This window comes from Protopterus annectens, chromosome 8.part0 (assembly GCF_019279795.1).
Source record: "Protopterus annectens isolate FY-2018-M chromosome 8.part0, PAN1.0, whole genome shotgun sequence".
Classification (NCBI taxonomy): Eukaryota; Metazoa; Chordata; order Ceratodontiformes; family Protopteridae; genus Protopterus; species Protopterus annectens.
In genome coordinates this window covers 805,549,685-805,576,607 of record NC_056741.1, presented here as the reverse complement: position 1 = coordinate 805,576,607, position 26,923 = coordinate 805,549,685, and the positions used below count along the sequence as shown (strand labels likewise).

At 42.5% G+C, this 26,923-nt stretch overlaps 1 protein-coding gene across 1 annotated transcript in view; it reads left to right on the top strand.

Annotated features, from left to right (window-relative positions):
* The window catches only part of ATP6AP1 (ATPase H+ transporting accessory protein 1), a gene marked incomplete in the record, with an annotated part of 333,375 nt that overhangs the window by 209,757 nt on the left and 96,695 nt on the right, over window positions 1–26,923 (top strand). Inside the window, 1 exon segment of the mRNA XM_044080269.1 lies at window positions 17,921–18,156. Within this exon segment, the coding sequence (XP_043936204.1) occupies window positions 17,921–18,156 (236 nt within the window).

The window sequence follows — 26,923 nt, the reverse complement described above, 5'->3', positions numbered from 1 at the left end:
TTGACCAATTATTTGTTGCCTTTTCCGCTCTTCCCTTGAGTAACCCAGTTACCAAGGTTACCTTAGCTAAATGGCTCTGAGATTGTATCACATTTATCTGTCATTCTAGAGGACTTCACCTTCCGCGTCCAGTGAAAGCCTACTCAACCAGAGCTGTGGCAACTTTTTCATGCCAGAGCTTCTTTGGATGACATTTATGCAGCAGCCACATGTCCATCTCCTCATACTTTTATCACTCATTAGAAATTGGATCAGGCCTCTAGGAGGAACGAGCATCATTCAGTTTGATGGTGCTTCAGAATATTCTTCTGTGCGACCTCCCAAGATTCAGGTAGTTGGAGACTCTGTCCCACAGTCAAGGATTATGTGAAGATTGACAACATCAGATAAAGAAATGTCTTACCATACATAACGTTCCATCTGTGCTTTCTATCTTCACTAATCCTTGACATCCCCTTCCTCCTTCCCCCAGCCTGAGACTTAGTGGATCAAATTCTTCCAGGACTAGCTTCATAATAGGGACACATATCTGGTCTCCTTTTATTTACTGCTTGCCACTAATTTAGGCAAACTCGATCTGAAGTAGTTTAGAGAGGAGCATTATGGGTAGAGCCTAGCTTTAGAGTTTGGAAAGCGCGAGCTGAAGTAAACAGCCAAGTCTGTTCCTAGGCTTGGAACAGAGCCTACAGTCAAGGATTAGTGAATATCGACAACACAGATGGAACATTATGGTAAGACGTAACTTCTTTTTTCAGAAGCAAATGGTGCGTTTTCATTCTCTGTTGTAAAAGCAAAATATAGTTGATTTGTATACTATGTATTTGCTTCTAGTTAAAACGTGCATGTTTGTTCTTAACTAAGTCTAAAGTGTCTTCATTAGGGAGGTGATAAAAATATAAAGTAGCAACTTGAAAGCGAAAGCACTGATTTATCTTCACATTTTTGCAAAAATACAACCATTTGCTTCATTTCCCTTTGCACACATATTGACCCAATGGAATGAGCCTCTTAGAAAGTGCATGACAGGTGACTGTGAAGTGTGCATATAAATATAATCATACTGTTCTAAGACTGATACTGGCCCCCAAACAGGCACACCGGTAATCATTTAGAAGTGATCCTGTAACTTCCCATGGCTATTATACATTCTGTCATTTCTTGACAATGGGCATATTCTGTAGGTTTGTGTTTCTTTGAAAAAAAATTAAATGCATAATTATCCCAGTAATGCTGCTGATTTCTCCAAGAAACCATTCATTGTTATGTGACAGTGACCATGTCATTTACCTGTGCATACATGTGCTGCTTGCCTCCTCACCCTTACCTTCTGATATTAGATTGTGAAGTAAGTAAAAAAATATGATCACAGTAATGTACTTAAACATGTTTCTGTCAGGTACATGTGCACACCCCTTCTCCAAACTAACCATATCAGTGATGGTTTTGCATAAGTCATATAACTGATATCTACTTTTTAAATGTAGCTTGTTCATCAAAACAAGATTGCCACTTTTTCACAAATTTTATAAGAAACTGACCAAAACTGAGGTTAAATTTGGTCATTTGAGAGGTATGTTTTACACACACACACACACACACACACACACACACACACACACACACACACACGCACTTTCTCTTTCATACAGAAACAAATGAAATGGCTAGTTTAAAACATGTGCACACATGTGCGCACACAGTGGAATGACTAGTTTAAATTCCACGCTCCGCTGTTTATATCCACATTGGCATGAGTTCGAATGTATAACACATTCATGGTCTTGCTTAAAGGAGAAGATGTTACCATCACTCTGTGAAGATTTTTCTAAGTATATATTTAGTTCATAGGTTCATACTAGGCTATCTGCCCTAGGGCATTTATAAGCCTAGCCAGAATGTGTTAGGCTTTCGCCACCTATTTTAAATTTATTTTGCTATGCCCTTTTTCAAGGTTAGCATACTGTGCCTCTGTCTAACAGTGACACAGAAGTGATACCCGGGGTAAACCTACGATCTCTCATCCACTCATCAAGATCCTCTTGAAGAGAGTCAATGAGGGACTCTGCCTAACCTGGACAGGGATTTTATTCCAGAGTGAAGGGAACCTCTGGGTTATAAATCTGTCCCTCCAGCATGTCCTGTTTATTTCAGTGCTGAGGTTCAAGTCTCTCGACCGCGTAGCTCGATGGAATTTGGATTTTCTGAGGTGCAGCATGTCCATTAATTCCGGGTTGGACATGGCTTTATACGTCAGGCACAGATTGCCTCTGAACAGGTGGCATGCCACTGAGTAGAGCTGGAGTTTCTTTAACCGGGCAGCATATGGCATCTGTTTGAGCCCTTTGATCCTCTTGGTGAGGTACTTTTGGGGTCTTTCCAGTTGCTGCAGGTGTCTGGTAAGGTACATCCCAAAAGGGGCATTGTACTCAATTATGGGCCTGATGAGGGATGAGTAAAGAGGCACGATGGACGCCCCTGATCTAGATGTGAATCCCTTCATGATTAGGTGGGCTATATAAAATGTTTTTCTAACCACTTTACGTGGTTGTCAAATGAGAGATTGCTATCAACTTGGGTCCCTAATTACTTCTTCTGTATCGTAATGGATTACCACCTATGTGGTAATTTGTGGGCACTTTGTTTTTGCCAAAGGGATGACTATACACTTTTGGCGCTTAGCTTGAGGCCATGGCTCTGGCACCAGTTGTCTGTTTCTATGAGGCCCTTTTGGAGGATGCTTGTGTCGGCTGGAGAGTCGATTATGGCGCCCAGTTTGCAGTCATCTGCGAACTTGGTCAGCCACAGTCCTTCCGTGTTGGCCTGTACCTCCGAGAAATATATACCAAACAAGAGAGGTCCCAGGACTGAGCCTTGTGGGACACCACTTGTAACTGGTTGGAGTCTGACATGGCTCCAGCAATTCTAACCATGTGGGTTCTGTCCTTGAGCCAGTTTGCAATCCATCTAGTGACATAGGGTTTATATTTAAGCTGGTGAGCTTATCTATAATGTCGGAGTGGGGTATTGTATCGAAGGCTTTTGTGAGGTCCATGTAGGCTGTGTGGACCACCTTCCCCTCGTCAATGGCCTTTGTGACTGTTTCAAAGAAATCAACCAGGTTTAAGAGGCAGGATCTGCCCTTAACAAAGCCAAACTGGGTAGGATCCAGTGTCTTTAGGTCCCCAATATCTTTATTTATGAGGTCCATGATGATCCTTTCCATAGCTTTGCAGACCAAGCTAGTCAGGCTTATGGGGCGATAGTTTCCAGGATCCGTTGAGGCACCACCTTTATGGAGAGGGACCACTGTTGCTGTACGCCACTCTTTGGGCACATATCCTGTAGTAAGGCTGAGATTGAACAGTAGATGTTCTTCATTCCACATTGCTGCAGTCCTAACCATTGGGTAGTCCGCTGTCCCAGTCGGCCCGAATACCAAAGTATATGGCTGACGCCGTCAGGCGCATTAGACTGATCGCCAGTACGTCAGGGTACTAATGCGCATGACCACGCCATATCCTCAGTCTTTTTGCCGCATGGTCCGGATGCAGAAGCAGTTTTGCGAGTGCAGGTTGGCGCTCTGAAATTTTCTGAAGTCGGAGTTTCAGACCTAATCAAAGTTGGCTAAGTACCCGCTAGAATATTTTGGTTTTTCTTGCCTCAGTATTTAACCGATGTCAGAAAAAGTGAATAACTGTATTTCTTGTGGGAAACAGATACCTCATAGGATTACCATACCTTGTGTATACCTTGTTTAGGGCCTGAGCACGACGTTGTTGGATGCCGCTCTTGTGCTAGATTTAACAAACGCACTATTAAGAGAAGGTTAGACTGTGCCAGGTTAGTTTTTGGGAAGCATTTTAATTATAAAATGCTGTCGGATGTTCGACGCCCGCTGGCCCAAAAACGCAAGGACAAAGCAGCAAAGCCTAGGGTGGAAGAACCGGCAGTCCCGGACGTCGGTTCTTTAGAAGGCTCTGTGGAGCCGGAGGTTTTACCAGGGGTTTCTTTAGAGTCTCAGGGAGAGACTTTACTGTTACAGGATGTGTCCTCTCAGGAGGTAGGCCAGGCTGAAGGGGCTTCTCAGGTGGCTGTTCTTCCTCTCTTCCTAAGGTGGTTAGAGCCTCCCCTTCTGTTTCCAAGGCTTCTTTGAGAGGCAGGCCAGGTTTAACTTCAGTGGGGGTTTCTCCTAGCGCTTCAGGATCTTTGCCTAAAAAACATATGCTTAAAATGGCAGAGGATTTGATTACTATGATTAGAGGCTCTATGCCCCCTCCTGATAAGAGGCCCAGGGTGGAGCCTGAGTTTGAGAGTTTTGAGCAGTGTTCGGAGGCTTCTGAGTCTTCGGCTGAAGACTTGCAGGAGTATCCTCCTTATTCTGATTCTGATTCTGATGTGGATGATTCTACTCCGTCAGCTTCTCCTCCTGAGGATTTTTCATTTTCAGAGACTCTGCATTCCATGAGGGAGCATTTTAAATGGGAAGGCCAAGATTTCTCTGATTCCAGGAAAAGGCTTAGGGAATTCTTGTTTTTACCCCAGCATAGGCCTTTAGCTATACCTCCTGTTCTGAATGTGGTGGAAGATGTTTTTGCAGAGGCTTCCCTAAACCCTGATTCTTTGCCTCCTGCCCCAGTTAAACCTGATAGGTACTATAGGGTGCCTGAAGCTCACAAGTATCTTTTTAAGAGTCCTAGGGCAGACCCGGAAACTGTCTCTCAAGGGCCTAAAGGTGTTAAGGCTTCTGTTGTTAGAAATCCTGTTCCTCCTGATAAAGAGGCAAGGGCTTTGGATAGATGGGGAAAGAAAGTGTATACTTCTTCCACTTTAGCCATGAGGCGCTGGTGCCAGTTTCACATGTTAAAATATCAAAATTATCTCCTTTCACAATTGAAGTCTAAGGTGGATGCTCTGGCGGAAGGCATTGAGTGTAAAGAGTTGCAGGATTTAGTTCATGTGTCTGAACAGGTGGGTAAGCATTCACTGCAATGTGGTTTTGATGCTGTGCAGGCCTCCTCGAGGGTGGCTGCCACTGGTTCTGTTCTTCGTAGACACGCCTGGTTGAGGGATCAGAATTTAGCTGAGCATGTTAAGACAAGGATTTTGGATGCTCCTTTACAGTCTGACGTGTTGTTTGGTTCGCCTGTGGAAGCAGTTTTAAAGAAAATGGAGGACAAGGCTAAGTCTATGCAAACTGTTAAAGATTTTTTGCAGGTGCAGCCTCCAGTTTAGTAGAAATTGGCCTACTAAGGGATGGACATATCCTGCTTATGATTCCCAGTCTAGGGGTAGGTCTAGACGTGGTAGGGCAGAGCTCAAGGTTCTTAGGCCTAGAACAGGGAGTTCACCTGCTCAGACTTCTGGTGAGGGCAGGGTCAGTCCTTTCAGAACAGACCCAATGACCTGCCTTTTCAGCTGCCAGTACATTCTCGCCTGGCAGCACCTTTGGGAGGAAGGCTGGCTCTTTTCAAAGAAAATTGGGATTTAATTACCCAAGACAGATGGGTTCTGGATATCATTCACCACGGTTACAGGTTTTATTTCCATACCTTGCCTCCTTTCAAAGGCATGCCAGACATTCCTCCTCTACAAAGAAAAGAGGCTCACAAGCAAATTTCTCTGTTACTCCAAATAGGGGCCATTCAGCCAGTCCCTGTGCCAGAAAGGCCTAGGATTTTATTCTCGCCTGTTCCTAGTACCAAAGAAGGGGACACGTGGAGACCAATTTTGGATTTATCTATCCTCAACACTTATCTGGACATTCCCAAGTTCAAAATGTTGACGCTACAACAGCTTTTACCTCTGCTGGGCAAAGATCACTGGATGGTAACTTTGGATCTCAAGGAGGCTTACCTTCATGTGCCTATCAGACTGAGTTGCAGGAAGTATCTACGCTGAGCTGGAAATTCCCATTATCAGTTCTCTGCATTGCCCTTTGGCTTATCTACTGCCCAGAGTATTCACAAAGGTTCTGGCTCCAGTGATAGCTTACTTCAGGCTAAAAGGAATTCAAATCTATCCTTACTTGGACGACTGCCTGATTCTGGCTCAAGAAAAGGAAGACCTTTTACAGCATTTGGAATTTGTGATAGCAGTGCTAAGATGCCTAGGGTATTCTGTGAACGAAATAAAGTCCAGTCTAGTACCCTCTCAAGACATGTGCTTTCTGGGTGTGAGACTGAATACAGCAGCCCAGATGGCCTTTTTAACCCCGGACAAACAAAAGAATCTTTCCATTTACTTCCATCAACTATCTCTTCAGTCCGGGCTGACTGCAAGGACAGTCCTTCAAGCCTTAGGGTTCATGGCATCTTGTATTCTGGTGCTTCCTAATGCCAAACTGCATATGAGGAAGCTGCAATGGTATCTCAAAAATGTATGGACACAGCACTGCCAGGATTTGGACACTGTCATTCAAATAATACCTTGCATTCAAAAGGAATTTTTGTGGTGGGCTCAGGAAGTTCACCTAAACAAGGGACTCTCTGTGACCCGGCCAGAGGCGAGTCAGATTTTAACGACAGAGGCCTCAGACATAGCTTGGGGAGCTCATCTGAATGGAAAGTGGATACAGGACAAGTGGCCTGCCAGACTACAGCATCTACATATCAACATGAAGGAGATGTTAGCAGTCCAGTTTGCATTAATGGCTTTCAAGGAGTTACTTCTTCCAGGGCAGGTGTTGATTCTAACAGACAACACAACTGTCATGTGGTCCATCAACAAACAAGGGGGAACACATTCTTACCCTCTATGCAGGCAAGCAATGATTTTATGGGAGACTGCGCTCAGCTTGCAACTAACTCTTCAGGCAAGGTTTCTGCCGGGAGCACAGAACTCCTTAGCAGATGTGTTAAGCAGACAAATCATGGATCCCCACGAGTGGAAACTGGATCTTCATGTATTTCGAACATTGACAGTGTCATGGGGAACTCCAGACATAGATCTGTTCGCTTCTCCACTAAACCACCAGCTGCCACAGTTTTGCACAAAGAGGTTTCATCACACAGCTTGGAAAGTGGATGCTCTTTCTTTCAGTTGGAAAAATCTTCATGTGTATGCCTTTCCACCTCTGCCTCTTCTCCCAAAGGTGCTCCTAAAGGTCAGACAAGACAAGCCAAGGATGATTTTAATAGCTCCAGATTGGCCTCGACAACACTGGTACCCATTACTGAGGAGTCTGGTAAGGAAGCCTCCATGGCCTTTACCTTTGATTCCACACCTGTTGTCTCAGAGGGACGGTCACCTACTCAATGTCAAGCTTCACTCTCTTCATCTAACAGCCTGGCATATTCTGTTTTGAAACGCAGCAGGTCTCAACTTCCTCAACAAGTTTTAAATGTGATTATGGAAGCCAGAAGACCTAGTACAAGGAAAGTGTACGCAGAAAAATGGAAGAGATTTTTATTTTGGAGTGCAGCAAAGAATTTGGAGATTATCTGAGCCTAATTTGAGTGTGGCTCTTCAATATCTTACTGAGTTATTAGACAACGGTTTGTCTTTTTCTTCCATTAAGATTCATGCTGCAGCAATTTCAGCTCACTATGATTGTGACCCACCATTGTTTTCGCATCCTTTGTTCAAGCAATTTCTTAGAGGGGCAAAGAATATAAGACCCCCACGTAGAGCTCCTACTCCTGCTTGGTATCTCAATTTTGTGTTGGAGAAACTTACTCTACAACCTTTTGAGCCTGCGGCTACTGCTGAATTGAAATACTTGTCATGGAAGACTGCTTTTTTGTTGGCCATTACTTCTGCAAGAAGGGTTTCTGAATTGTAGGCCCTTATGGCGGTAGAGCCTTTTTTGATTTTCCATAAGGATAGGTATCATTACGTACTAATCCTTCCTTTATGCCTAAGGTGGTTTCTAGTGTGGCTTTAAACCAAACTATTCATTTGCCTGCTTTTTATGCAGATCCCCAAAATAAGGGGGAAAAGATTTTGCACACTTTAGATGTACACAGGCAATTGCTATTATTTAAGCAGGACTAAGGATTTTAGGCAGCCGCAGCAGTGGTTTGTTTCTTGTGCTTTGAGTTCTCAGGGCAAGCCTGTGTCAAAACAAACTATTTCTAAGTGGATTGGGTTTTGCATTGCATTTTGTTATTCCCATCATGGCAAGGAGATTCCAGCTGGGATTAGGCCTCATTCCACTAGGGCTACTGCCACTTCAACAGCATTTCTAAGGGTGGCACCAAGGATATTTTGGAGGCAGCTACTTGGAGTTCAGTGCATACTTTCTCTAAGCATTATCACCTTCCTCTCTACTCTAAATCTAGGGCTGGTTTTGCCACTGCTATTTTGCAAGGCATGTTGACAGCTCCTGCTTCCTTTATGATTTGCCAGCCTCCCTTACCTCTGCTTTGGGATTCTACCCAATGGTTAGACTGCAGCAATGTGGAATGAAGAACATAGTACAGTTTTGTACCTACCATAAATGTAGATGTTCGAGGATCCACATTGCTGCAGTCCAATTTACCTCCCTCCTTCCCCTCTGTGTTTAGGGTGGTTGTGTAGGTGAGGTTATACCTTGTAATTCTGTATATATTGTACATATTTTGGTGCAGGAATGTTTGGGGTTTTGGTTTTGGCCTTGTCTTTTAGGGTCTTCTGACATCTGGGGCAAGAAAAGACTGAGGATATGACGTCGGTCATGCGCATTAGTACCCTGACGCATCGACGCCAGTCTAATGCGCCTTGACCGACGTCAGCCATATACTTTGGTATTCGGGCCGACTGGGACAGCGGACTACCCAATGGTTAGGACTGCAGCAATGTGGATCCTCGAACATCTACATTTATGGTAGGTACAAAACTGTACTTTTTATGTTTGAGTTTAGCTCTTCTTGGAGTTCATGTAGGACGCAGCCCGGTTAAAATGTTAACTGTTGAAACCTCCTGGCAAGTGGACCCCTGCCAGCCACGAGACCCTAGGTGACTGCCTGTGTTGCCTAGTGCTTGTACTGCAGTTCATATGTTGCTTGCTTTGATGCTCACCTCTGTTAGTTATTTGTGTAGTGGACTGGCCTTCTTCTTTATAACAAGGACATATGGGTATAAACCCCTCGCTGCTACATTTGCATTTCTCCTAGAGAAGTGGCTCACCTACAGAGATTGTTCAAAATTTCCATCCCAAAAAAGAACTCTGAGTGAATCTGTATTTTTCTCTGTGTTAACATTTAGAGATCTATGCCTTCAAAGCAAATTTAGATGCGTTGGTTGTTTGGTAGTATGCTGATATTCTTCGTGTTTCACTGTTGCAGTCATCACACCTGGGTTATCTGCCTGAAGGTAGCCCTCAGTCAGCCTGAATACCAGAGACTTAGTATTTCTGCGTTGGTTGCTGTCGCTCCAGGACTGACGTCAGGTCGTCGGGGGTATAAAAACAGACAGCCGACGCCATTACATCAGTCTTTCTTGCCGAGGACACTGAAGCAGAAGCTGTTCGCACGAGTGCAGGTCTGCCACTACCTGAGTTTTCGTTTCCAAATTGAATCATCCTGAAGTCTTCTAAAGCAAAGTACCCCATTGGGATCCTTTTTTCTTGCTCTAACCGATGTCAGAAAAAGTTAACAATTGTCTCGCTTGTGGAAAGCAAATACCACACCGAGATTTCCATTCTTGCTGCATCACCTGTTTAGGCCCAGAACACAACATACTTCGCTGTCGGTTTTGTGCTTTGTTCAACTCCCGAACTATTCGTCATTGAGCCCTTATTGTTGTGAAATACTTTCGCTGTCTATCTCCATATTCCAGAATGGCTTCGGTAAGCCGTATGACCACCAATCTTCCGAAAAAACATAAGGATAAAGACAGAGACAGACCGCACAGGTCCAAAACTGCCGACGACGCTTCCGTTAAGCTAGTCGCCAGTTCACTGGTACTCCAATGAGGAGCTTTCACAGCCCCAGATGCCTGCTTCTATGGATTTGCAGGCCGCTACCGAGACCCGAGTCCGGTATGCTGCGAGACTCTTCTTTGACTATAGAACCTGCGGATGTCTCTACCTTGGATGGATCCGGAGCAGCTGTGCAGGCACCGGCTCCTGAGGAAGTTCTTTGCACTACCGATATTCAACACAAACCGACTTCTTTAATGTCTTCAATTCTGTCTAAAACTACTGAGTTTCGAAGGCCAGGAGTACGAGCTACGCCTAAAAACCAATGACCCAAACTCAAGCACCTGCTTCCTTGCCACAACATCAAATGCTTAAAATGGCAGAAGACCTGATTATGCTAAATAGGGGAAGCCAGCCTTCTCCTGCTAAGAGAAAAAGAGATCGGTCTCCCAGCAGCTTTAACTGACAGAGTCTGACGACTCTGCGGTTTCAGATTATGAAGACATGCCTTTATCTGCTTATGAGGATTCAGATGCAGAGGAATCCATTCCCTCTGCTTCCCCTCCAGAGGTTTTTTCTTTTGGTGAAACCCTACATACTTTAAGACAGCATTTCCACTGGGAATGCCAAGACTATCCTCAATCCAAAAAGAGACTCGGAGAATTTTTAGATTTGCCACAACATAAACCTTTAGCAATCCCTCCAGTTCTAGATGTTGTGGATGATGTCTTTATGGAATCCAGTCTAAATCCTGATACTTTACCCCCTGCTCCAAAGAAACCAGGCAGGTACTACAGAGTCTCTGACTCTCACAAATTTAGTTTCAAAAATCCTTGACCCAGAGGTCATTTCCCAGGGGCCTAAAGGTAAAAAAGCAACTACAGCTAAGAATCCCACCCCTTCGGACAGGGATTCCTGAGCTTTAGACAGATGGGGTAAAAAAAAGTATACACACCTGCAACTCTCGTCATTAGGGCATTGAATTGCCGATTTTACATGCTGAAATATCAGCAACATATTGTGGAACTTATTAAGCAAAAATTATCTACCTTTACAGACTGTGCAGAAAATAAAGAATTACAAGAGATTATGCATTCTGCAAGCCAAGTCAGCAAGCATACTTTGCAATGTGGCTTTGGTGCCCTAGAGGCATCTTGCAGGGCAGCAGTCACTGGTTCTGTACTAAGAAGGCATGCTTGGCTTAAGGAGCAGACCTTGCCAGACCATGTGAAATCAAAATTACTAGACAGTCCTTTGAACAAGGACAATCTGTTTGGTACCAAAGTAAAAGAGGTTCTAAAAAAGATGGAAGAAAACGCTAAATCTATGCAGACAGTCGGACTTTTTTTGCTAGTGCAGCCTCCTAGATTCAGTAGGCATTGCCCCTCGAAACATTGGTCCTTTTCAGTCCCCTCATGGCCATCTCAAACTAGACCCAGGGGAAATAGACCCCCCCAGATTACAGTCTCAGGATATGCAGAGATTGAAGCAGTGGAGTGCCTCCACTTCTAAAACAGGGAGAGCTAAGCTACCCCCTTATGGAAAGAATTCACAATGACTTCTCAACTCCACTCCTCACCTCTACCCATCTGTTCATGCCCCTAGGAGGAAAACTTGCCCATCATGCAAAAAACTGGACCTCCATCACCAAAGACCGATGGGTCCTCAACATTGTATCCCAGGTGTACATATTTTACTTCCACTTTCTGCGAACCCCAAAAGGGTTCCCAGACCTTCCTCCAAACCAGTGGGCAGAGGCACAAAACCAAGTTCAATCCCTGCTCTCCGTAAGAGCAATTCTACCTATTCCTGCAGAACATATATAAGTCAAGGGTTTTATTCCAGACTTTTCCTCGTACCCAGAAAAGAGGGCACTTGGTGGTCAATCCTAGATCTTTCCATTCTAAACACCTTCCTGGTGGTACCAAAATTTAAAATGCTCATCCTTCAACAGCTTCTTCCTATGCTGTCCAAAGATGCCTGGCTAGCCACCCTAGACCTAAAAGAAGCCTATCTGCACATCCCTGTCAGTGCCTCATGCAGGAAACACCTAGGTTTCAGGGCAGGATCTGTGCATTATCATTTCTCTGCACTTTCCTTTGGCTTATCCACTGCTCCCAGGGTATTCACAAAATGCCTGGCTGCAGCCATTGCCTATTGCAGACAGAGAAAGATTCAAATTTACCTGTAGTTGGATTATTGCCTGATTCCGGCAGACAGTCAGGAAAAGCTGTTGCAGCACCTGACATTTATAAAGAACTTTCTCACCTCCCTGGGGTACACTATCAATGAAAAAAAATCAAAACTAGTCCCCAGTCAAAAGATTGTATTCCTGGGAGCAAGCTTATTCACAGCATCCCAGATGGCATTCCTTACTCCAGAAAAGCAAGCCTATCTGACGGGCTTCTTCACTCAAATGGCCACCAGAACCCAACTATCCACCAGGAAAATCCTGCAGGCCCTAGGGTTCATATGCCAGACTGCATATGTGGAAATTTCAGTGGTACTTAAAAGTCTTTGGTGCCAACATTCTCAGGACCTGGAAACCATCATACCTTGTCTAAGGGCAGAGTTTCTTTGGTGGGCAACAGCATGCAACCACAGCAAGGGACTACCCTTTACTCAACTCCATGCCGCCCAGACCCTAACCACAGATGGCATCAGACTATGCCTGGGGGGGCACACCTGGACAAAAAGTGCATTCAGGGCCACTGGAGCCCAAGTCAAATTCATCTGCACATCAACCAAAAAGAGATTCTAGCTGTTCAGCATGCTCGGACAGCTTTCAGATCCCTACTCTCACCAGGACCCCTGCTAATAAAAACAGACAACACCACAATTATGTTGTACAGGGGGAACCCACTCCTACCACTCTGCAGGCTAGCCATGGCCCTGTGGAACACGGCCTTGGACATGCATATTCATCTGCAAGCTCAATTCCTGCCAGGCAAACAAAACTCTCTGGCAGATGACTTAAGCAGAAATCTCCTAGACCCACATGAGTGGCAATTAGACCCCAGCACCTTCAGCCTTCCAATCCAGAAATGGGGAACCCTGGAGGTGGACCTCTTTGCCTCCCCCTGCGATCATTGGCTCAGCAAATTCTGCACCAGGACAACTCACAGCAGGGCCTGGAAAGTGGATGCCCTATCCTTCCAGTGGGGAAAACCTCTCAATCTATGCATTCCCCCCACTGCCTCTCTTCTCAAGAATATTACTCAAGGTAAGACAGGACAGACCAAGGGCAGTCTTGATTGCCCCGGACTGGCCACGCCAGCACTGGTACCCCCTACTGTGCAGCCAGTCATCTGTGCCACCCTGGCACCTACCCCAGATCCCAACCCTCCTCACTCAGCAGAGAGGGACAGATCTTGCATCCGCAACTGCAAACCATGAATCTTGTAGCCTGGCTTATTCCTCGAATTCTCCCCCAGTGACCAGCCTAAGCAAGCAGGTGCTGGACATCATTCTTGAAGCCAGAAAACCCAGTGCAAGGAAATCCTATGCTAATAAGTGGAAAAGGTATTGTTCCTAGATTCAGTGTAAAGGAGAGGACACAGCACTGCCCTCCTTACCTCTAATCCTGGATTACCTAGCAGACCTACTCCACAGAGGCCTATCCTTCTCCATTAAGATCCATGCCTCTGCCATCTCGGCTCATTACAACACTGAGCACCTCTCTTCTCTCTCCTCTCAAACCATTCCTGAGAGGGGCCAACAATTTAAGGCCACCAAGGAGAGCACCCACCCCTGCTTTGGGACATTAACTTTGTAATGGAAAAGCTCACGCTACCCCCCTTTGAGCCTGCAGCATCAGCAGAGTTAAAATTCCTCTCTTGGAAAACTGCCTTGCTTCTGGCCATCACTTCAATTAGAAGAGTGAGCTACAAGCACTTATGGCTGTGGAACCCTTCATTATTTTTCATGCTGACAGGGTTTCCCTCAGGACTAACCCTTCCTTTATGCATAAAGTGGTGTCCAGTGTGGCTCTCAACCAGTATATCCATTTGCCAACCTTCTTCCCTAATCCTCAAAATAAAGGGGAAAGGATTCTGCACTCCTTGGACGTGCACAGACAGCTCAGATTCTAGCTTGATAATACCAAGCCCTTCAGGAAATCTGACCAGTTGCTAATCAATTTTGCACCAGGGGCAGAGGGCAAGGCCATTTCAAAACAATTTCCAAATGGATAACGCACTGTATCCATTTCTGCTACAAACACCATGGGAAACCAACCCCTGAGGGGGTCAGAACACATTCCACTAGGGCAACTTCTACCTCTACAGCATTCCTCAGGGGAGCCCCTACCAGGGACATTCTGGAAGCTGCTACCTGGAGTTCTGTACATACCTTTACCAAGCATTACCACCTGCCTATCTTTTCCAAATCCAGGGCGGGTTTTGCAACAGTTATCTGAGGTGTTCATGCCTCTCAACTGTACAGATTCTCACAGAATGTCCAGATTTTTGCCTCATATTTTTGCTCTTTCTTATAAAATTGTGTTTTTTTGGCAGATCACTGGCAAATCCGTTGAGGACTGAAGTCAGAAAATAATGGCACATATTTCAGTTTCAGACTTCATATCCTTCAGAAAATTCATGCTAATGCATAACCTGTATATTCTGTCCGCAGTCAAAGTTTGTAAGACGTCACCCATTATTTGTGCCTTTGTACAGATTTCTTGCTTTACCAGGTTGAGAGGTATGGAGGTGTTACAGCTTGCATTTGGAGTGTCTTGGGTTATAGCCATGTTTAGTTTGGATCTGATTCTGAAGTTACTGTATTTGACTGTGGTAACAGACTATTGCATAAAAACTGGTCTGCTGTAATAATGAAGAATTCTTCTGGCACTCCAACTTTGTGCCAGGACTGTCTCTAATTTGATTTCTTAATCATTGTTAAGAATATGTTCACTGTAATCTTTCAAGATGTTTACATTATGCTATATTAAATTGCAATAAGCAAGGTGAAAATATCCGTCTACTTTCAGAAAGTTGATATCAGTGATAAATGTGCTTAGTTTCATTTGTTTAATTGTTTTATCTTATGATATTTTGTAAAGTGTTTATGAATAAACCCATGTATAAAAACTGATTTTAGTAGGTGATGCCCTTAGACTAAGAAAATTATCATTTTAAGCAGTCATATTTTTGTCTGATGTGAAGAAAAAATATATGTTGTTGAAAGGGAATCAACACCTACAGCCCCCCCCCCACACACACACACAAAATGTGTAGTAAGTCTGAAATACAGTCCCTGTGCAAATAACATTAATTTACTTAAGCTGCAACTAAAGTAATTCCTCTCTGCACGTGCTGCTCTCCTGGCTAATGATTTCAGCTTCTAGTCTTCTAATACCTCTATACATTGTATCTCACCTTTTTCTTTTCTTTCTTTTACTCTGAATTCCCTTATGTTTAATTTTGCTTTTAGTCTTTATTTCTCCTGTTTCCCACATTTACTCTTATAAGTACATGCTTATGTCTCCCCCTTCCTCTTCTCCTCCTTATCCACTGTTTAAATGATACACACTGTCATTTGCTTTGAGTAAAATAAACTTGCTTATTTATACCATGTACACATATTTCAGTGCTAGATGGTATTGTATTTATTTTGTTTCATTGATGGTATAATTGTATTCTACATGTCTTGTGTATCATTATTTGTATGAATGTATGTATTTGCAGTATATTGTAATACAATACCTGTTTTCACTTTTCATATATTTGTGGAGCTTTACTCCCAGGTCCTCCTCTGAAAACTGATAAAATTACTCAATTGTACTTTGCCAGTAAACAAGTGTCAATAAACAAGTTCCACATTTGTTCTTCTCTGCATATTTCTGTCTTATTGTTTTGAAAAAGGGACATGTTTCCACTGTATACATATCTTGGAGAGAAGATATTTTAGCAGTGGTACTACTGTATAGTTTTTCTTGTTGCATGCAGCTTGTGAGATTAGAATTGGGGAACTTTCTGGGTCATAAGCCATATTTGAATTGCTGTAATAATCTACCTGGTGAGTAATCAGCTTATTTATCATTAGTTATGCCCTTTAAGAGAAAATAAAATGCATGTTTTGGTGCCGTACAGTGCCCAGGAGTGATCTGTGGTCTACAGTACTGTTCTCTCCACCCACTCATACCTACAAGATCTACTCATTGGCTCCTATGTCTTCACCCAACAGTCCTCTTCCTTCATCTTTATAGGACAAGTGAGCCAGTCCCACAGCCCTCACCAGTTTCCCACTCCTACAGGAGGTAAGAGACTAAGGGACACAGGTGGACAGTGGTCTCATCTTCGATGACCACATCACCGCAACAGTCAGGAAATCCTTCTATGTGGCGCACCTCATCACTAAGCGCTTTTCATCCAGAAAAAAGGAGGCCATTGTCCCACTGTACTCATCCCTCATTAGACCCATTATAGAATACAACGCCCCGTTTGGTATGTACCTCTCAAGACATCTGCAACAACTGGAAAGGCCACAGAAATACCTCACTAAAAGAATCACAGGCCTAAAGCAGATGCCTTATGTTGACCTCCTTAAAAGCTCCAGCTATACTCTGTCTACTCAGAGGCGATCTCTGCTTAACATACAAGGCCATGTCAAACCCAGAGCTGTTGGACATGCTACACTTAAAGAAATCCCAATCCCTCAGAGCCGCACGCTCCAGGGATCTAAACCTTGTCATCACAATAAACAAAACATGCTGGAGGGATAGGTTCCTGACCCAGAGACTCCCCAGACTCCGGAATAGATTGCCCATACATGTCAAGCAGAGTTCTTCTTTGGCCTTCAAAAGGAATCTTGACGATTGGATGTGAGAAAGGAAATTCACCCCAGGGATCACGTCAGTTGCCCTGCTAGACAGGGGTCCAGGGAAGTAAATAGTGTGGGAAGAAATAGCCAGGGAATTGTTATGGCTGGGCTTGTAATAGACCCTAGGGCTGATGGCCTAGTATCAACCTATGAAGAGTTGTACCCACTTCCATGTATGGCAAAAACCCTATGGTCTATTTCCTACTCGACTGTGGAAAGCTCACCATCTCATTCCTCAGGGAGATACGAGTCAAGTAATAGGGTGCGGGCTGGTCATTCATGTGGACCCCCCCCTCCTTTAATGGCAGATTGCAAGCTCCTTTGTAGCTGTTGGCAGGAAGATGCACAATGATCAGCTGACTCGCTTACTATGCATGCAGTACACTGCTGGACTTCAGGAATCACTAGGCTCCTCTTGCTGCAGTGATGCACCCACGGTCCTGCTTTTTTTACTAGTTCAGCAAGCCAAACCACTCCCGTGTTCCCAGGATAGGCAAGTTAGCATTGGCTGGTCACTTCCACCCTACATTACCAATTTTTACAGTGCCTGTGCCAGTAATCGGACGTTGGTTGTGAGCAACACAGTCAGCATGATATACAGTACTTTTTTTTTTGGGCTGATGTTGCTGACTGCCACTGTAGTCTTCTGATCTCCGTAAGTCCTATGCTGATAACTCTCATTGGGAAGGAGAGCACAGAACATGGAGTAGGACTTCATGCTCAGGCTGACAGGGTTAGAGGCTTGCCAGGCAAGAGCAATGAGATGGGCTAGGCAGGGACTACCATATTGTAGCCTGCAGTGCTCTTCAGCCTATATCTAACCCCTAGTCGCTGATGACATTGTAAGGTTTGGTGAGCAACATTGTTGTGGTTTGACATTGTGCTTACTCAGGCCAGCAGGGTGACCACGCCTGCTGTGCCATCTCACCCCCCACTCCCCAGCCTGGTGTCATCACTCTCTGTTTCGGCCTTCACTACAGCTCCAGCATGGTCCTCCTCCACACTGCAGTATGAGGAATGCCCATCCTCCCTGACAGCACTGCACCCAAGCTACTATTTGAACTTGGGTAACTTGTGTCACAGTATGCCATTGGGATGACTTGTAGGGTGGCCTACATTACTGTTGATCCAGTTTTTGTGGTGGAATCTAGAAGAATAACTGCAAAAAAGGTGCCATAATGGAGAATAAGCCCCTTGAGTGTTTACTGTCATTGTGAGTCTAAGAATGTGACTGTTGTTTTTTTTTTTTTCCCCTTTCAGGTGGTGAGAGATGTGGCATTTGCTATTCAGAATACTGGCCGGCAGCTGCTGCAGACTTCAACAACAACTTACCCTCCCTTGGCATACAACCAGACTGGTAAACCTTGCATCCTCTTCTGGGCTTCCAGGATAGTGGTAGGCTTTGGTAATCAGCATGTAGAAGTAACCAATGAGACCTTCCAGCAAAACCCACCTCTCAGTCTGAGTGGCTCCTCCTGTGAAAGTAATGTTTCCAGGTAAGGATGAATTAGCATTTTTATCATGAACTTCATTTAGTTACAGATCAAGGTGAAGAGCAACCCCAGAGTCACAGGTTTGGACTGGAGTATTATGTTAATTATGACGCTAACAGAAGGTAACAAGAAGAGAAGACTGGCTTAGAAATTCTTCTTGCCTGTTGATTGTGTTAGCCTGTTTTTTGTAACTTGGATTTTAATCCAAAAAGCTTTTGAGTCGTATTGTCTATTTTAGCCAGCCAAGTATGGGGTTAAGGTGATGCTTACAGTACTGTTGAGCTTTACTTACATTATTACAAAGGTATGATTTTGTGTGATGTTGATAGCAAATGTTGGAAGTTATTTCGATCTTAAACTTTTTATAAGACAACATAGGCTTGGGGTAGCCATCTGCATGTTGGTGAGCAGGCCTGAGGAGGTTTTTTGTCCAAACAGATGTCTGTTCTTCTCTGTCTGTTGGGGGAGGAGTCCAATGTTTAATTGCTCTGTTTTGGAAAAAAATCCTCTCTTAAGATCATACATATGGATGACTTTGTGTGCACATCTAGCTTGTCACATTCTGCATTTAGAAAAGGATTAGTTACCACATCTTTGGTGACCCCCAACCATTGCCTCAAGGCCACACATTGATGGTTCTTGGTTAAAATATGGGATGGGCAACAGTAGGATTATTAATGGAGAATGGATAGGATATCAGTGGACCAGAACTCTGTGAAGCAGGTACAGAAAACAAAATATGCACATCTTTCTAGCTTAGGGCAGTATTTCATAATGATTAAAACTGTGAGTCTGCTATGAGTTAAAAACAGAAAAACACAAAGTATCCAAAACTAAATGCCATCTTGTATAGGGAGAGTAGTCTGTCATGCCCCTGTGTCAGACTGTTAAGTCTGACTCTAGTGGAAGTTGGTGTGTTGCGTTTGGCTAAGGTTACTGAAGTTTCTCATGAAGTGGTTACTGTATATCTGGACAAACTTAATGAGACAAATCTAATTGGTGAAACCTTTATCAAGATAAAAAAAAAACATCAATTGGGGTTTGTGCAGGAGGCAAGCCTTGCTACACTCCCATACCCCCCACAGACACACACGCACACCTTAAATATGCTAATTCCATAGTCCCTACAGTTGAGGATATAAGTGAAAACTTAAGGGTGGGGGGGAGTAGATTTCCCTCTGGCTCTGTAATAGAACCAGCACCAGCGATCACTGAGTAAAAAGGTGTCAGCAAGTTGTGGTTTTGTGTAGGTGTTCAGATTGCAACATTATCCATTTTACTCTCAACCACTGGTAGGGAAACCTGAAATTAAAATGTTTTAAAAGTTTTTAAAATGCTTAAGTGTTGGGGTTTTTTGTGCCTCAGAAAACCCACTCTGTTTCTTGTAAAAGTTGTTGGTCTGTGTAACAGTTTGTTCGCATGTGCAATTATGTACTCTCTACCACCCATACCTTCCCTAAAGCCCCATTCTTATTTTTATATTCTAACACTACCTTGTACAAAGTTAAGATATTCTTCCTGCCTACAATTCCCCTCATAATGAAATCAAAAAATGACCACCAACAAAATCACCTTACTTATCTCAGACCACTCATCTTAAATCTATTACTGTTAGGCGACATTCATCCAAACCCAAGGCCTGATTCTAGCTCTTCTCTCCCCTCACATCCCCAATTCTCTACCCCACATTCTTTTCAAACTCACACATGTCCACCTACCAAAAGCCTATCTATTTAATCTGTGAACATTCAAAGCATTGTGAACAAAACCTCCTCTTTCATTGCCTGGATCTCCTTGCACTCCCCTGATATCCTCTGCCTCTCTGAAACTTTGCTTAAACCTTGTATGTCTGATACTGAAATATTTCCACCAGGTTATAATATCCTCCGCCATGATTGCCTTAAGAAGAAAGGTGGAGATATTGCTATTCTCTGCTCTAACCATCTCATTCTCCAACCTCTTTCAGTCACGTCCTCTGACTTCCATCCAGCCGAAATTCTTATTGCTAATTGCCAATTAATAAAACACAAAAAATTAGCTGTTACCTCCATTTATATTCCCCCAGGTAACAATATTCCTACCCTTGAGCTCTTTCTCTCTTGGATCTCACAAACCATCCGTTATGAAACCATTATCTTGGGCAATGTTAACATCAACTGGAATGCACTTGGCACTGATTCCCCTAATACCTCCATTAACCTATTTAGTTTCTCCCAACTAATCACCACTCCTACTCGCTTAAACAAATGCACCAACTTTGGCTCCATTCTAGTATGGGTCTTTACCTCTAATCCTAATCTATATCACAACCCCTCCACACTACCAGATACCCTCAATGATCATCATCCCACCTACATACTTAGACACACTCTCCTCAACTATGTAAACCCCAGCAATAAATAGTATGCTGCGGCCTCTCCAGTTTTAATCCTGAAACTTTCAACCACCAGCTGTCTTCAATTAGTTGTTCCTTCCTCCACAATCTCCCCTTAGAGGAAGCTGTACCTGCATTCAATAACATCTCTCTAGACACACTCACCTCCCTGGCTCCCATCAGGAAATTAAGAATAAAAACACACTATACCCCCTGACTAACAAAGCAACCCAAACCCTCATGAGTAAGAGAGATAGTGTGTGGAAAAAATCCAAATCCCTCACTGATCTTCAAACCTGTAGAGAACTCTGGAACCTAACCAAAAAACGTAACCCTTGACAAAGCTTTTTCCAAAAACCACTCAACAACCCCCAGTCTAACCCCCCATAATGCTGGCACTCAGTTAATAAGCTGATACTGGGAGCTTATCCGCTAACCTCTGCCCTGCTAGCTCTGTCACTGACACTGCTACCTTCCTAAATACCTTCTTCATTGACGCTGTCCGCAACCTTACCAAGAATGATAGTATCACTCAACCCTCACCCTCTACACCTACTAACATCTCCCATCTTTTCTCTTAAACCCATCCCCGCGTCCTATATTAAATCACTTCTGAGCAAACATTAAAATTTGCTCACTGTTGGTTGATAAGCTTCCTCCAGATTTCTTACAAATTTTTGCCATCTCTACTGCTTTCCCTATTTCTGTCTTGCTCAGTAGATCCATTAAGGAAAACACTGTGCCTAACGTATGAAAAAAAGTTCTACATTATTCCCTCCCATAAAGGTGGCAACTCGACCAACCCCTCTAACATCCATTTTATCTCCTCTATAGTGTCAACACCAAAATCACAGAGCGCCAGTGAAATTAACGCTTTTATTCACCAAGATAACGCTTTTATTCACCAAGAAAAAATAAATACATGCGTTTTCATCCTACATACAGGACTTCATCAGACAACCATTTTTGACTCAAAAAGCCATTTAAATAATCTCTAAGTCACCTGTTTAATTGTTAATCCAATGAAATACATCTCCTTCAGTTTAAACTAACAAATCTCCCTTTACATCTCATAAATATTAATACCTACTCTCTGAAAGTGTCTTGTGCTAAACTTGATCATTCCACATCATTTATTTATATAAATAATTTGAATTAAAATACATATAATAAACATTCATGAATGATTTACTAATAAATTATTATAAAACATTTCATTAAAAATATCTTAAATAAATTAGTTTAAAAACTCAGGTATGTGAAGACTATATATTTGTTTCCTGTGTGTGTGTATCAATAAAGATTTCCTTAAACCTATGTTTCATGCATATTCTACCCCCATCTGGTGTTCATTTTACAAAATTACATGTTTGAGTTTTTCAAATGTTATTAGCCTTTAATTTCAACAGAGAAGAAATTGATATAAAGTCATTCATTCCTGGAAATAAACCAGGAATGAATGACTTTATATCAATTTCTTCTCTGTTGAAACATATGTTTAAGGAAATCTTTATTGATACACACACACAGGAAACAAATATATAGTCTTCACATACCTGAGTTTTTAAACTAATTTATTTAAGATATTTTTAATGAAATGTATTATAATAATTTATTAGTAAATCATTCATGAATGTTTATTATATGTATTTTAATTCAAATTATTTATATAAATAAATGATGTGGAATGATCAAGTTTAGCACAAGACACTTTCAGAGAGTAGGCATTAATATTTATGAGATGGAGATTTGTTAGTTTAAACTGAAGGAGATGTATTTCATTGGATTAACAATTAAACAGGTGACTTAGAGATTATTTAAATGGCTTTTTGAGTCAAAAATGGTTGTCTGAAGTCCTGTATGTAGGATGAAAACGCATGTATTTATTTTTTCTTGGTTAAAAGCTTAAATCTGAATAAAAGTGTTAATTTCACTGGCGCCTGTGATTTTGGTGTTGACACTATAGAGGAGAAGACCGTGGCCACATGCTCTTTTGTTTGTTTATTGGAGTTTTAGAACTGCCGTTCTGCTGAATTATCCATTTTATCTCCTCTGTCTAAAATTATAGAAAAATGCATCCACAAACAGTTTCGTGACCACCTTCTACAGGAAAATCTGACACCCAGACAGCATGGTTTTTGGCCAAAAGACTGTACTGCTACTGCTCTGACATCCTTCATAGATACTATTGCAAATTCTTGTGACAGCAATAAGTTAGTCTCCTGCTTGTTTCTCGATCTGTCTAAAGCCTTCAGTACCATATCCCATAGATTACTTCCATCCAAATTAACTTCACTAAACCTCTCCAACTCCATGTTATCCTGGTTCTCAAGTTACCTCTCCAATAGACTGCAGGCAGTGAACTGGCAATGCAACTTCTCTGCTTTCCTACACATTCAAATGGGGTACCTCAAGGTTCCATCCTTGGACCCTTGTGTTTTAACATTTTTATTAATGACCTCGACTCCTCTTGCCCACTCTTACCATTGTCCAATGTGCTGATGACTCTGCAGTCATCTCCTGCTCCAACAACATCACTCGCCTCCATACCCTCACCCAAGAGTCCCTTTATGCAGTCGAAAAATGCCTTACTTCCAGCCAACTAGTATTTAACCCAAAGAAAATCGAACTTCTTCTATCCCTCCCTACAACTTTCCCACATCAAAAAGCCACCTTTACTGTCTCTTCCATCAACACCACCATCATCTCCACTAAACCTCATACTAAACGTCTCTCCACACTCACCATTGTATTAAAAAGACACATCAAAAGCTGGGCCTGCTATACAGCATGTTTCAAGACTCTCCCTTGCACAAACTTTCCTACGTCCCACACTTGCAGCCCCCAATACTGTTAAATCTCCAATCCAGTCTTCTGTCCAAGCTTGAACTCCCTTGCAGTAAAATTGCTCTATTTGCCATCAACCAGCCTTATTGTACCCACCACTGCATTGCTCTAAAAAGCCTACAATGACTGGAATTTCATCTCCAAAGCTTCTCGTGGCACACACCATCCTTTTTGAAACCTCCACATGTCCCCCTCTCCATCCTAATCCAACCTTACATTCCTCACTGTGCTTTCCGTAGGTCTCAACAGCACTTATTGCAGGTCTAGTAGCCTAAAAAATATTGGCAAACTCAGTTACAGTTATTCCATAGCTGATGTCTGGAATAAACTACCTTTAAATGTCAAGTCTATCTCTAAACCGAAGTCCTTTAAAACAACCCTGAAGGAAAACCTCTATAAATCTTTGTCCTGCCTATGTAAGGACCCAACTTAACCTCCATTCTTCTATAATTCTTCCTCTTAGAGTCCTCTCAAGATATCTTCCCTCCTTGCACCTTTGCCACTTATCTCTTCCCACTTCTCTCTGCAGCTTCTTTATACTATGCTAATAGCTTCTCGTCTTCCTGATATAAGTTACCTGTTTGCACTCAGCTTTTTAAACGGCTAGCCACTGGCCTTTTACATGGGGTTCAATCCCCCTGTATATATTAGGAGCCTTTAAATCTTCTGTTTCTCCTATAGCTTCCACTAGCTTATTCCCCTATATTATTATGTGTACAAAACTGACTGTACTCTCTTATGATGTATATATTGTACATTATTTTTGATGTATATACTGTGGATTATTTTTGAATGTTTGTATTATTTCTCTGACATTTTGAACTTTGTACTATGTATGCCTAGTCTAGATACAGTTGTTCATTTATATATTTTTCGATTTACCTCTGCTTTTTTTTTCTGTTGGAGCTTTTCTCCTCTGGTCTCTGCTGAAAAAGGGCTATTGCCCAGTCAGACATACTGGTCAACAAATGTCAAATAAATTAATAAGTTTAGGCTATGAATGAGTGTTAACTGCAGTCATTTACATCTGGCAAAGTAATGTCCAAAGAACTCATTTTTGTAGCATGTTTATCTCTCTGCCATAAAACACTTAGACATTTTACCATTTAGTAGTTAAAGATCTTTGGCAGGTTTGGATATGGTTTGACTGACATTCCAAAACATCTAAACGAATAAAGAAACACAATAAATGCTGTCACTTTTATGTTTAAAAGACTATTTGTTGTTTCAACTTTGTGACCAGGAGCTGTTAAAGATGCAAATAATAAATGTGGAACTTTCGGATAGGGCATTAAACTGAAATCCTGTCTGCCAGTGTCAGTTGTACCATAGGTGGCTGTTAAATATCTTGTGATGCTTAATAGTAGATAAAGCAGGGAAACTTTACTGATGTGCTGTCCAAATTTCCTCCATGTGCAGAAATACCATCTTGCGTCTCCCATGAAATTTCCATTGGTTTCTCTGTTACTGTTGACTGCAGTCATCGTGTCATATTTTCTCCTGGTTTCAGATCATTGCTAATGGTGTCTTTTCTGGTGGGACATTCTACACCTGAGTATGGACTACTCCTTTATTCCTTAGTGTGAAGCAGACCCTGATGGATGCTCTTTTAGAGGATCGGGGTGCATCTAAGTAATTTTACTACAGCTCATTCCTGAAATTCCAAGACTCATAGGTGTGAGCCCTGGAGTTTAAAACATCAGAAAATACGTGACAACAGTGAATGTCAAACATCACTATTCATCTTTTAAAGTTTTTTTTTTGCAAGGCCCCCCCCCCCCAAAAAAAAAAAAAAGAACTTACAACTCTGAGATTACCATACTTTTGAGAAAAGAAAGTATTCCAAGAAATGTCAATTTCAGACTGGGTATTCACAGGCTCACTTTGTCAGTTTTTCAGTCTTCACACAGTAAAAAAGCAGAATCCGGTACAATAAAAGGCTGTCCCAAAATTCAGGCAGAACATCCAAAATAAGAAATTAGTGAATTCAGGTAGTGCGTCTAATATAAAGTCTTAATAACCCAAGGTTAAAAACAATCCAACACGATTAAATCACTGACAAACAAGACAAAAGGTACTTCCATAAATCGATTGAGCGCTTTCGTCTCCCCAACCGGAGACTTCATCAGAATAAATTAAAATAAATCAAGCTCCCTTTTATACAAAAAATATTGAATCAATTAACTCATTAACTAATTAGATGTAAAAAACCACCAATTAAAAATATGAAGCATGGAGATAGTGAATACAATGCTTAAAACAAAACTGTTTGCTTTCAGAACATTTCTATATGGTGCTGTTGCATATACAAAACATCCGTCTTGCATTTTTATATACTTGTATACTTTTCAAGTTCCAATAACAGGGAGTAAAGGTTTATCCCAGAATCAAGTTTGGGATTGTGTCCTGTATGAATCTTCCACTGCAGGACCTTCTTGTTAAGGGAATACAGTGGCATTTCTGTGCCAAAAATTTTCCAGGGCCTCCTAATAGCTTCTCTTCCCCCACAGTTCTTTCCGAATGAGAATCCCTGTCCAGCACTCTCTTGCCAACCTCTTTCCAGTCCTGGCTTTGGTGTCGGTTGTGGTCATATTAGTGTGCTTTTTGAGCAGCCTAGGAAAATAAGCAGATGTTAATATTGGTCTGTGCTTATTTTTACTAAGTTAACCATTCTGAGTCACCTTTATCTGCATTCCAGGTTAAGGTTAACATTCTTTTTGGACCATTTCACCAGTCTGGCCTGCCTTTCATATCAGATGTTGTCTTATGTCTGATAGGATTAAGTTAGTAAATGTCTGCCTCCTACCCCATTTTAGTTTTGTTGCTGAGGTCAGATGCAGAACTCTTTCAGATGCAGAACTCTTTTTGGGCCATCCCATGTATGGTATGGTTGAAGCAAAGACCCACAGTGTTGACCATTCTAGTCTTCTGCCTCATTTCTAGAGGTGAATGTCTCCTGGACCTCAAGTTTGGTGCTGATTCAGCTCCAGCTGGCTTGGTACCAAGGAGGTCTTTTTGTCTGGGTGCTGCTTTAGAAGCCAAGCTGTTGGAGCAGAGCTCTTGGGTAATAGAACCCATTGTGCACAGTGCTGGTTGGTACTGGGTGTTGTGTAGTGCTGGGGCTACTTTTTATAGTCAAGGTTGTTCGGCACCAATGGTGTGTTCATTCTGTAACCATTAACCTAAGTGGGTTCTTTGCCTCACTGAAGACATTTCTTTGCTCCTTTCCTCGGTCCCAGAGATTGTTATAATGTGTAAGGAAATGTCATAAACACTGACGGGACATTCTGTTGCTGCCCTTTCGGGAACCTGAGAACTTGTTCAGTTCCTCTAGTCTTATCTGTACTGTCCTAGCATATGGTTTTGGATTCTGTTTTTTTTTTTTTTTTTCCTCTCTCTGAGAGCACCTTCCCACAATCAGCCCTGGATCATCCATCTCCACTTAAGACAGTATGGAAATTAGATGGGCTTGATTGATTTATTTCTGTAAAGAACTGATGTTTTTCTCTCTCTTCCCCTATCCCAGCACCTAGTGAATTATCTGACTTG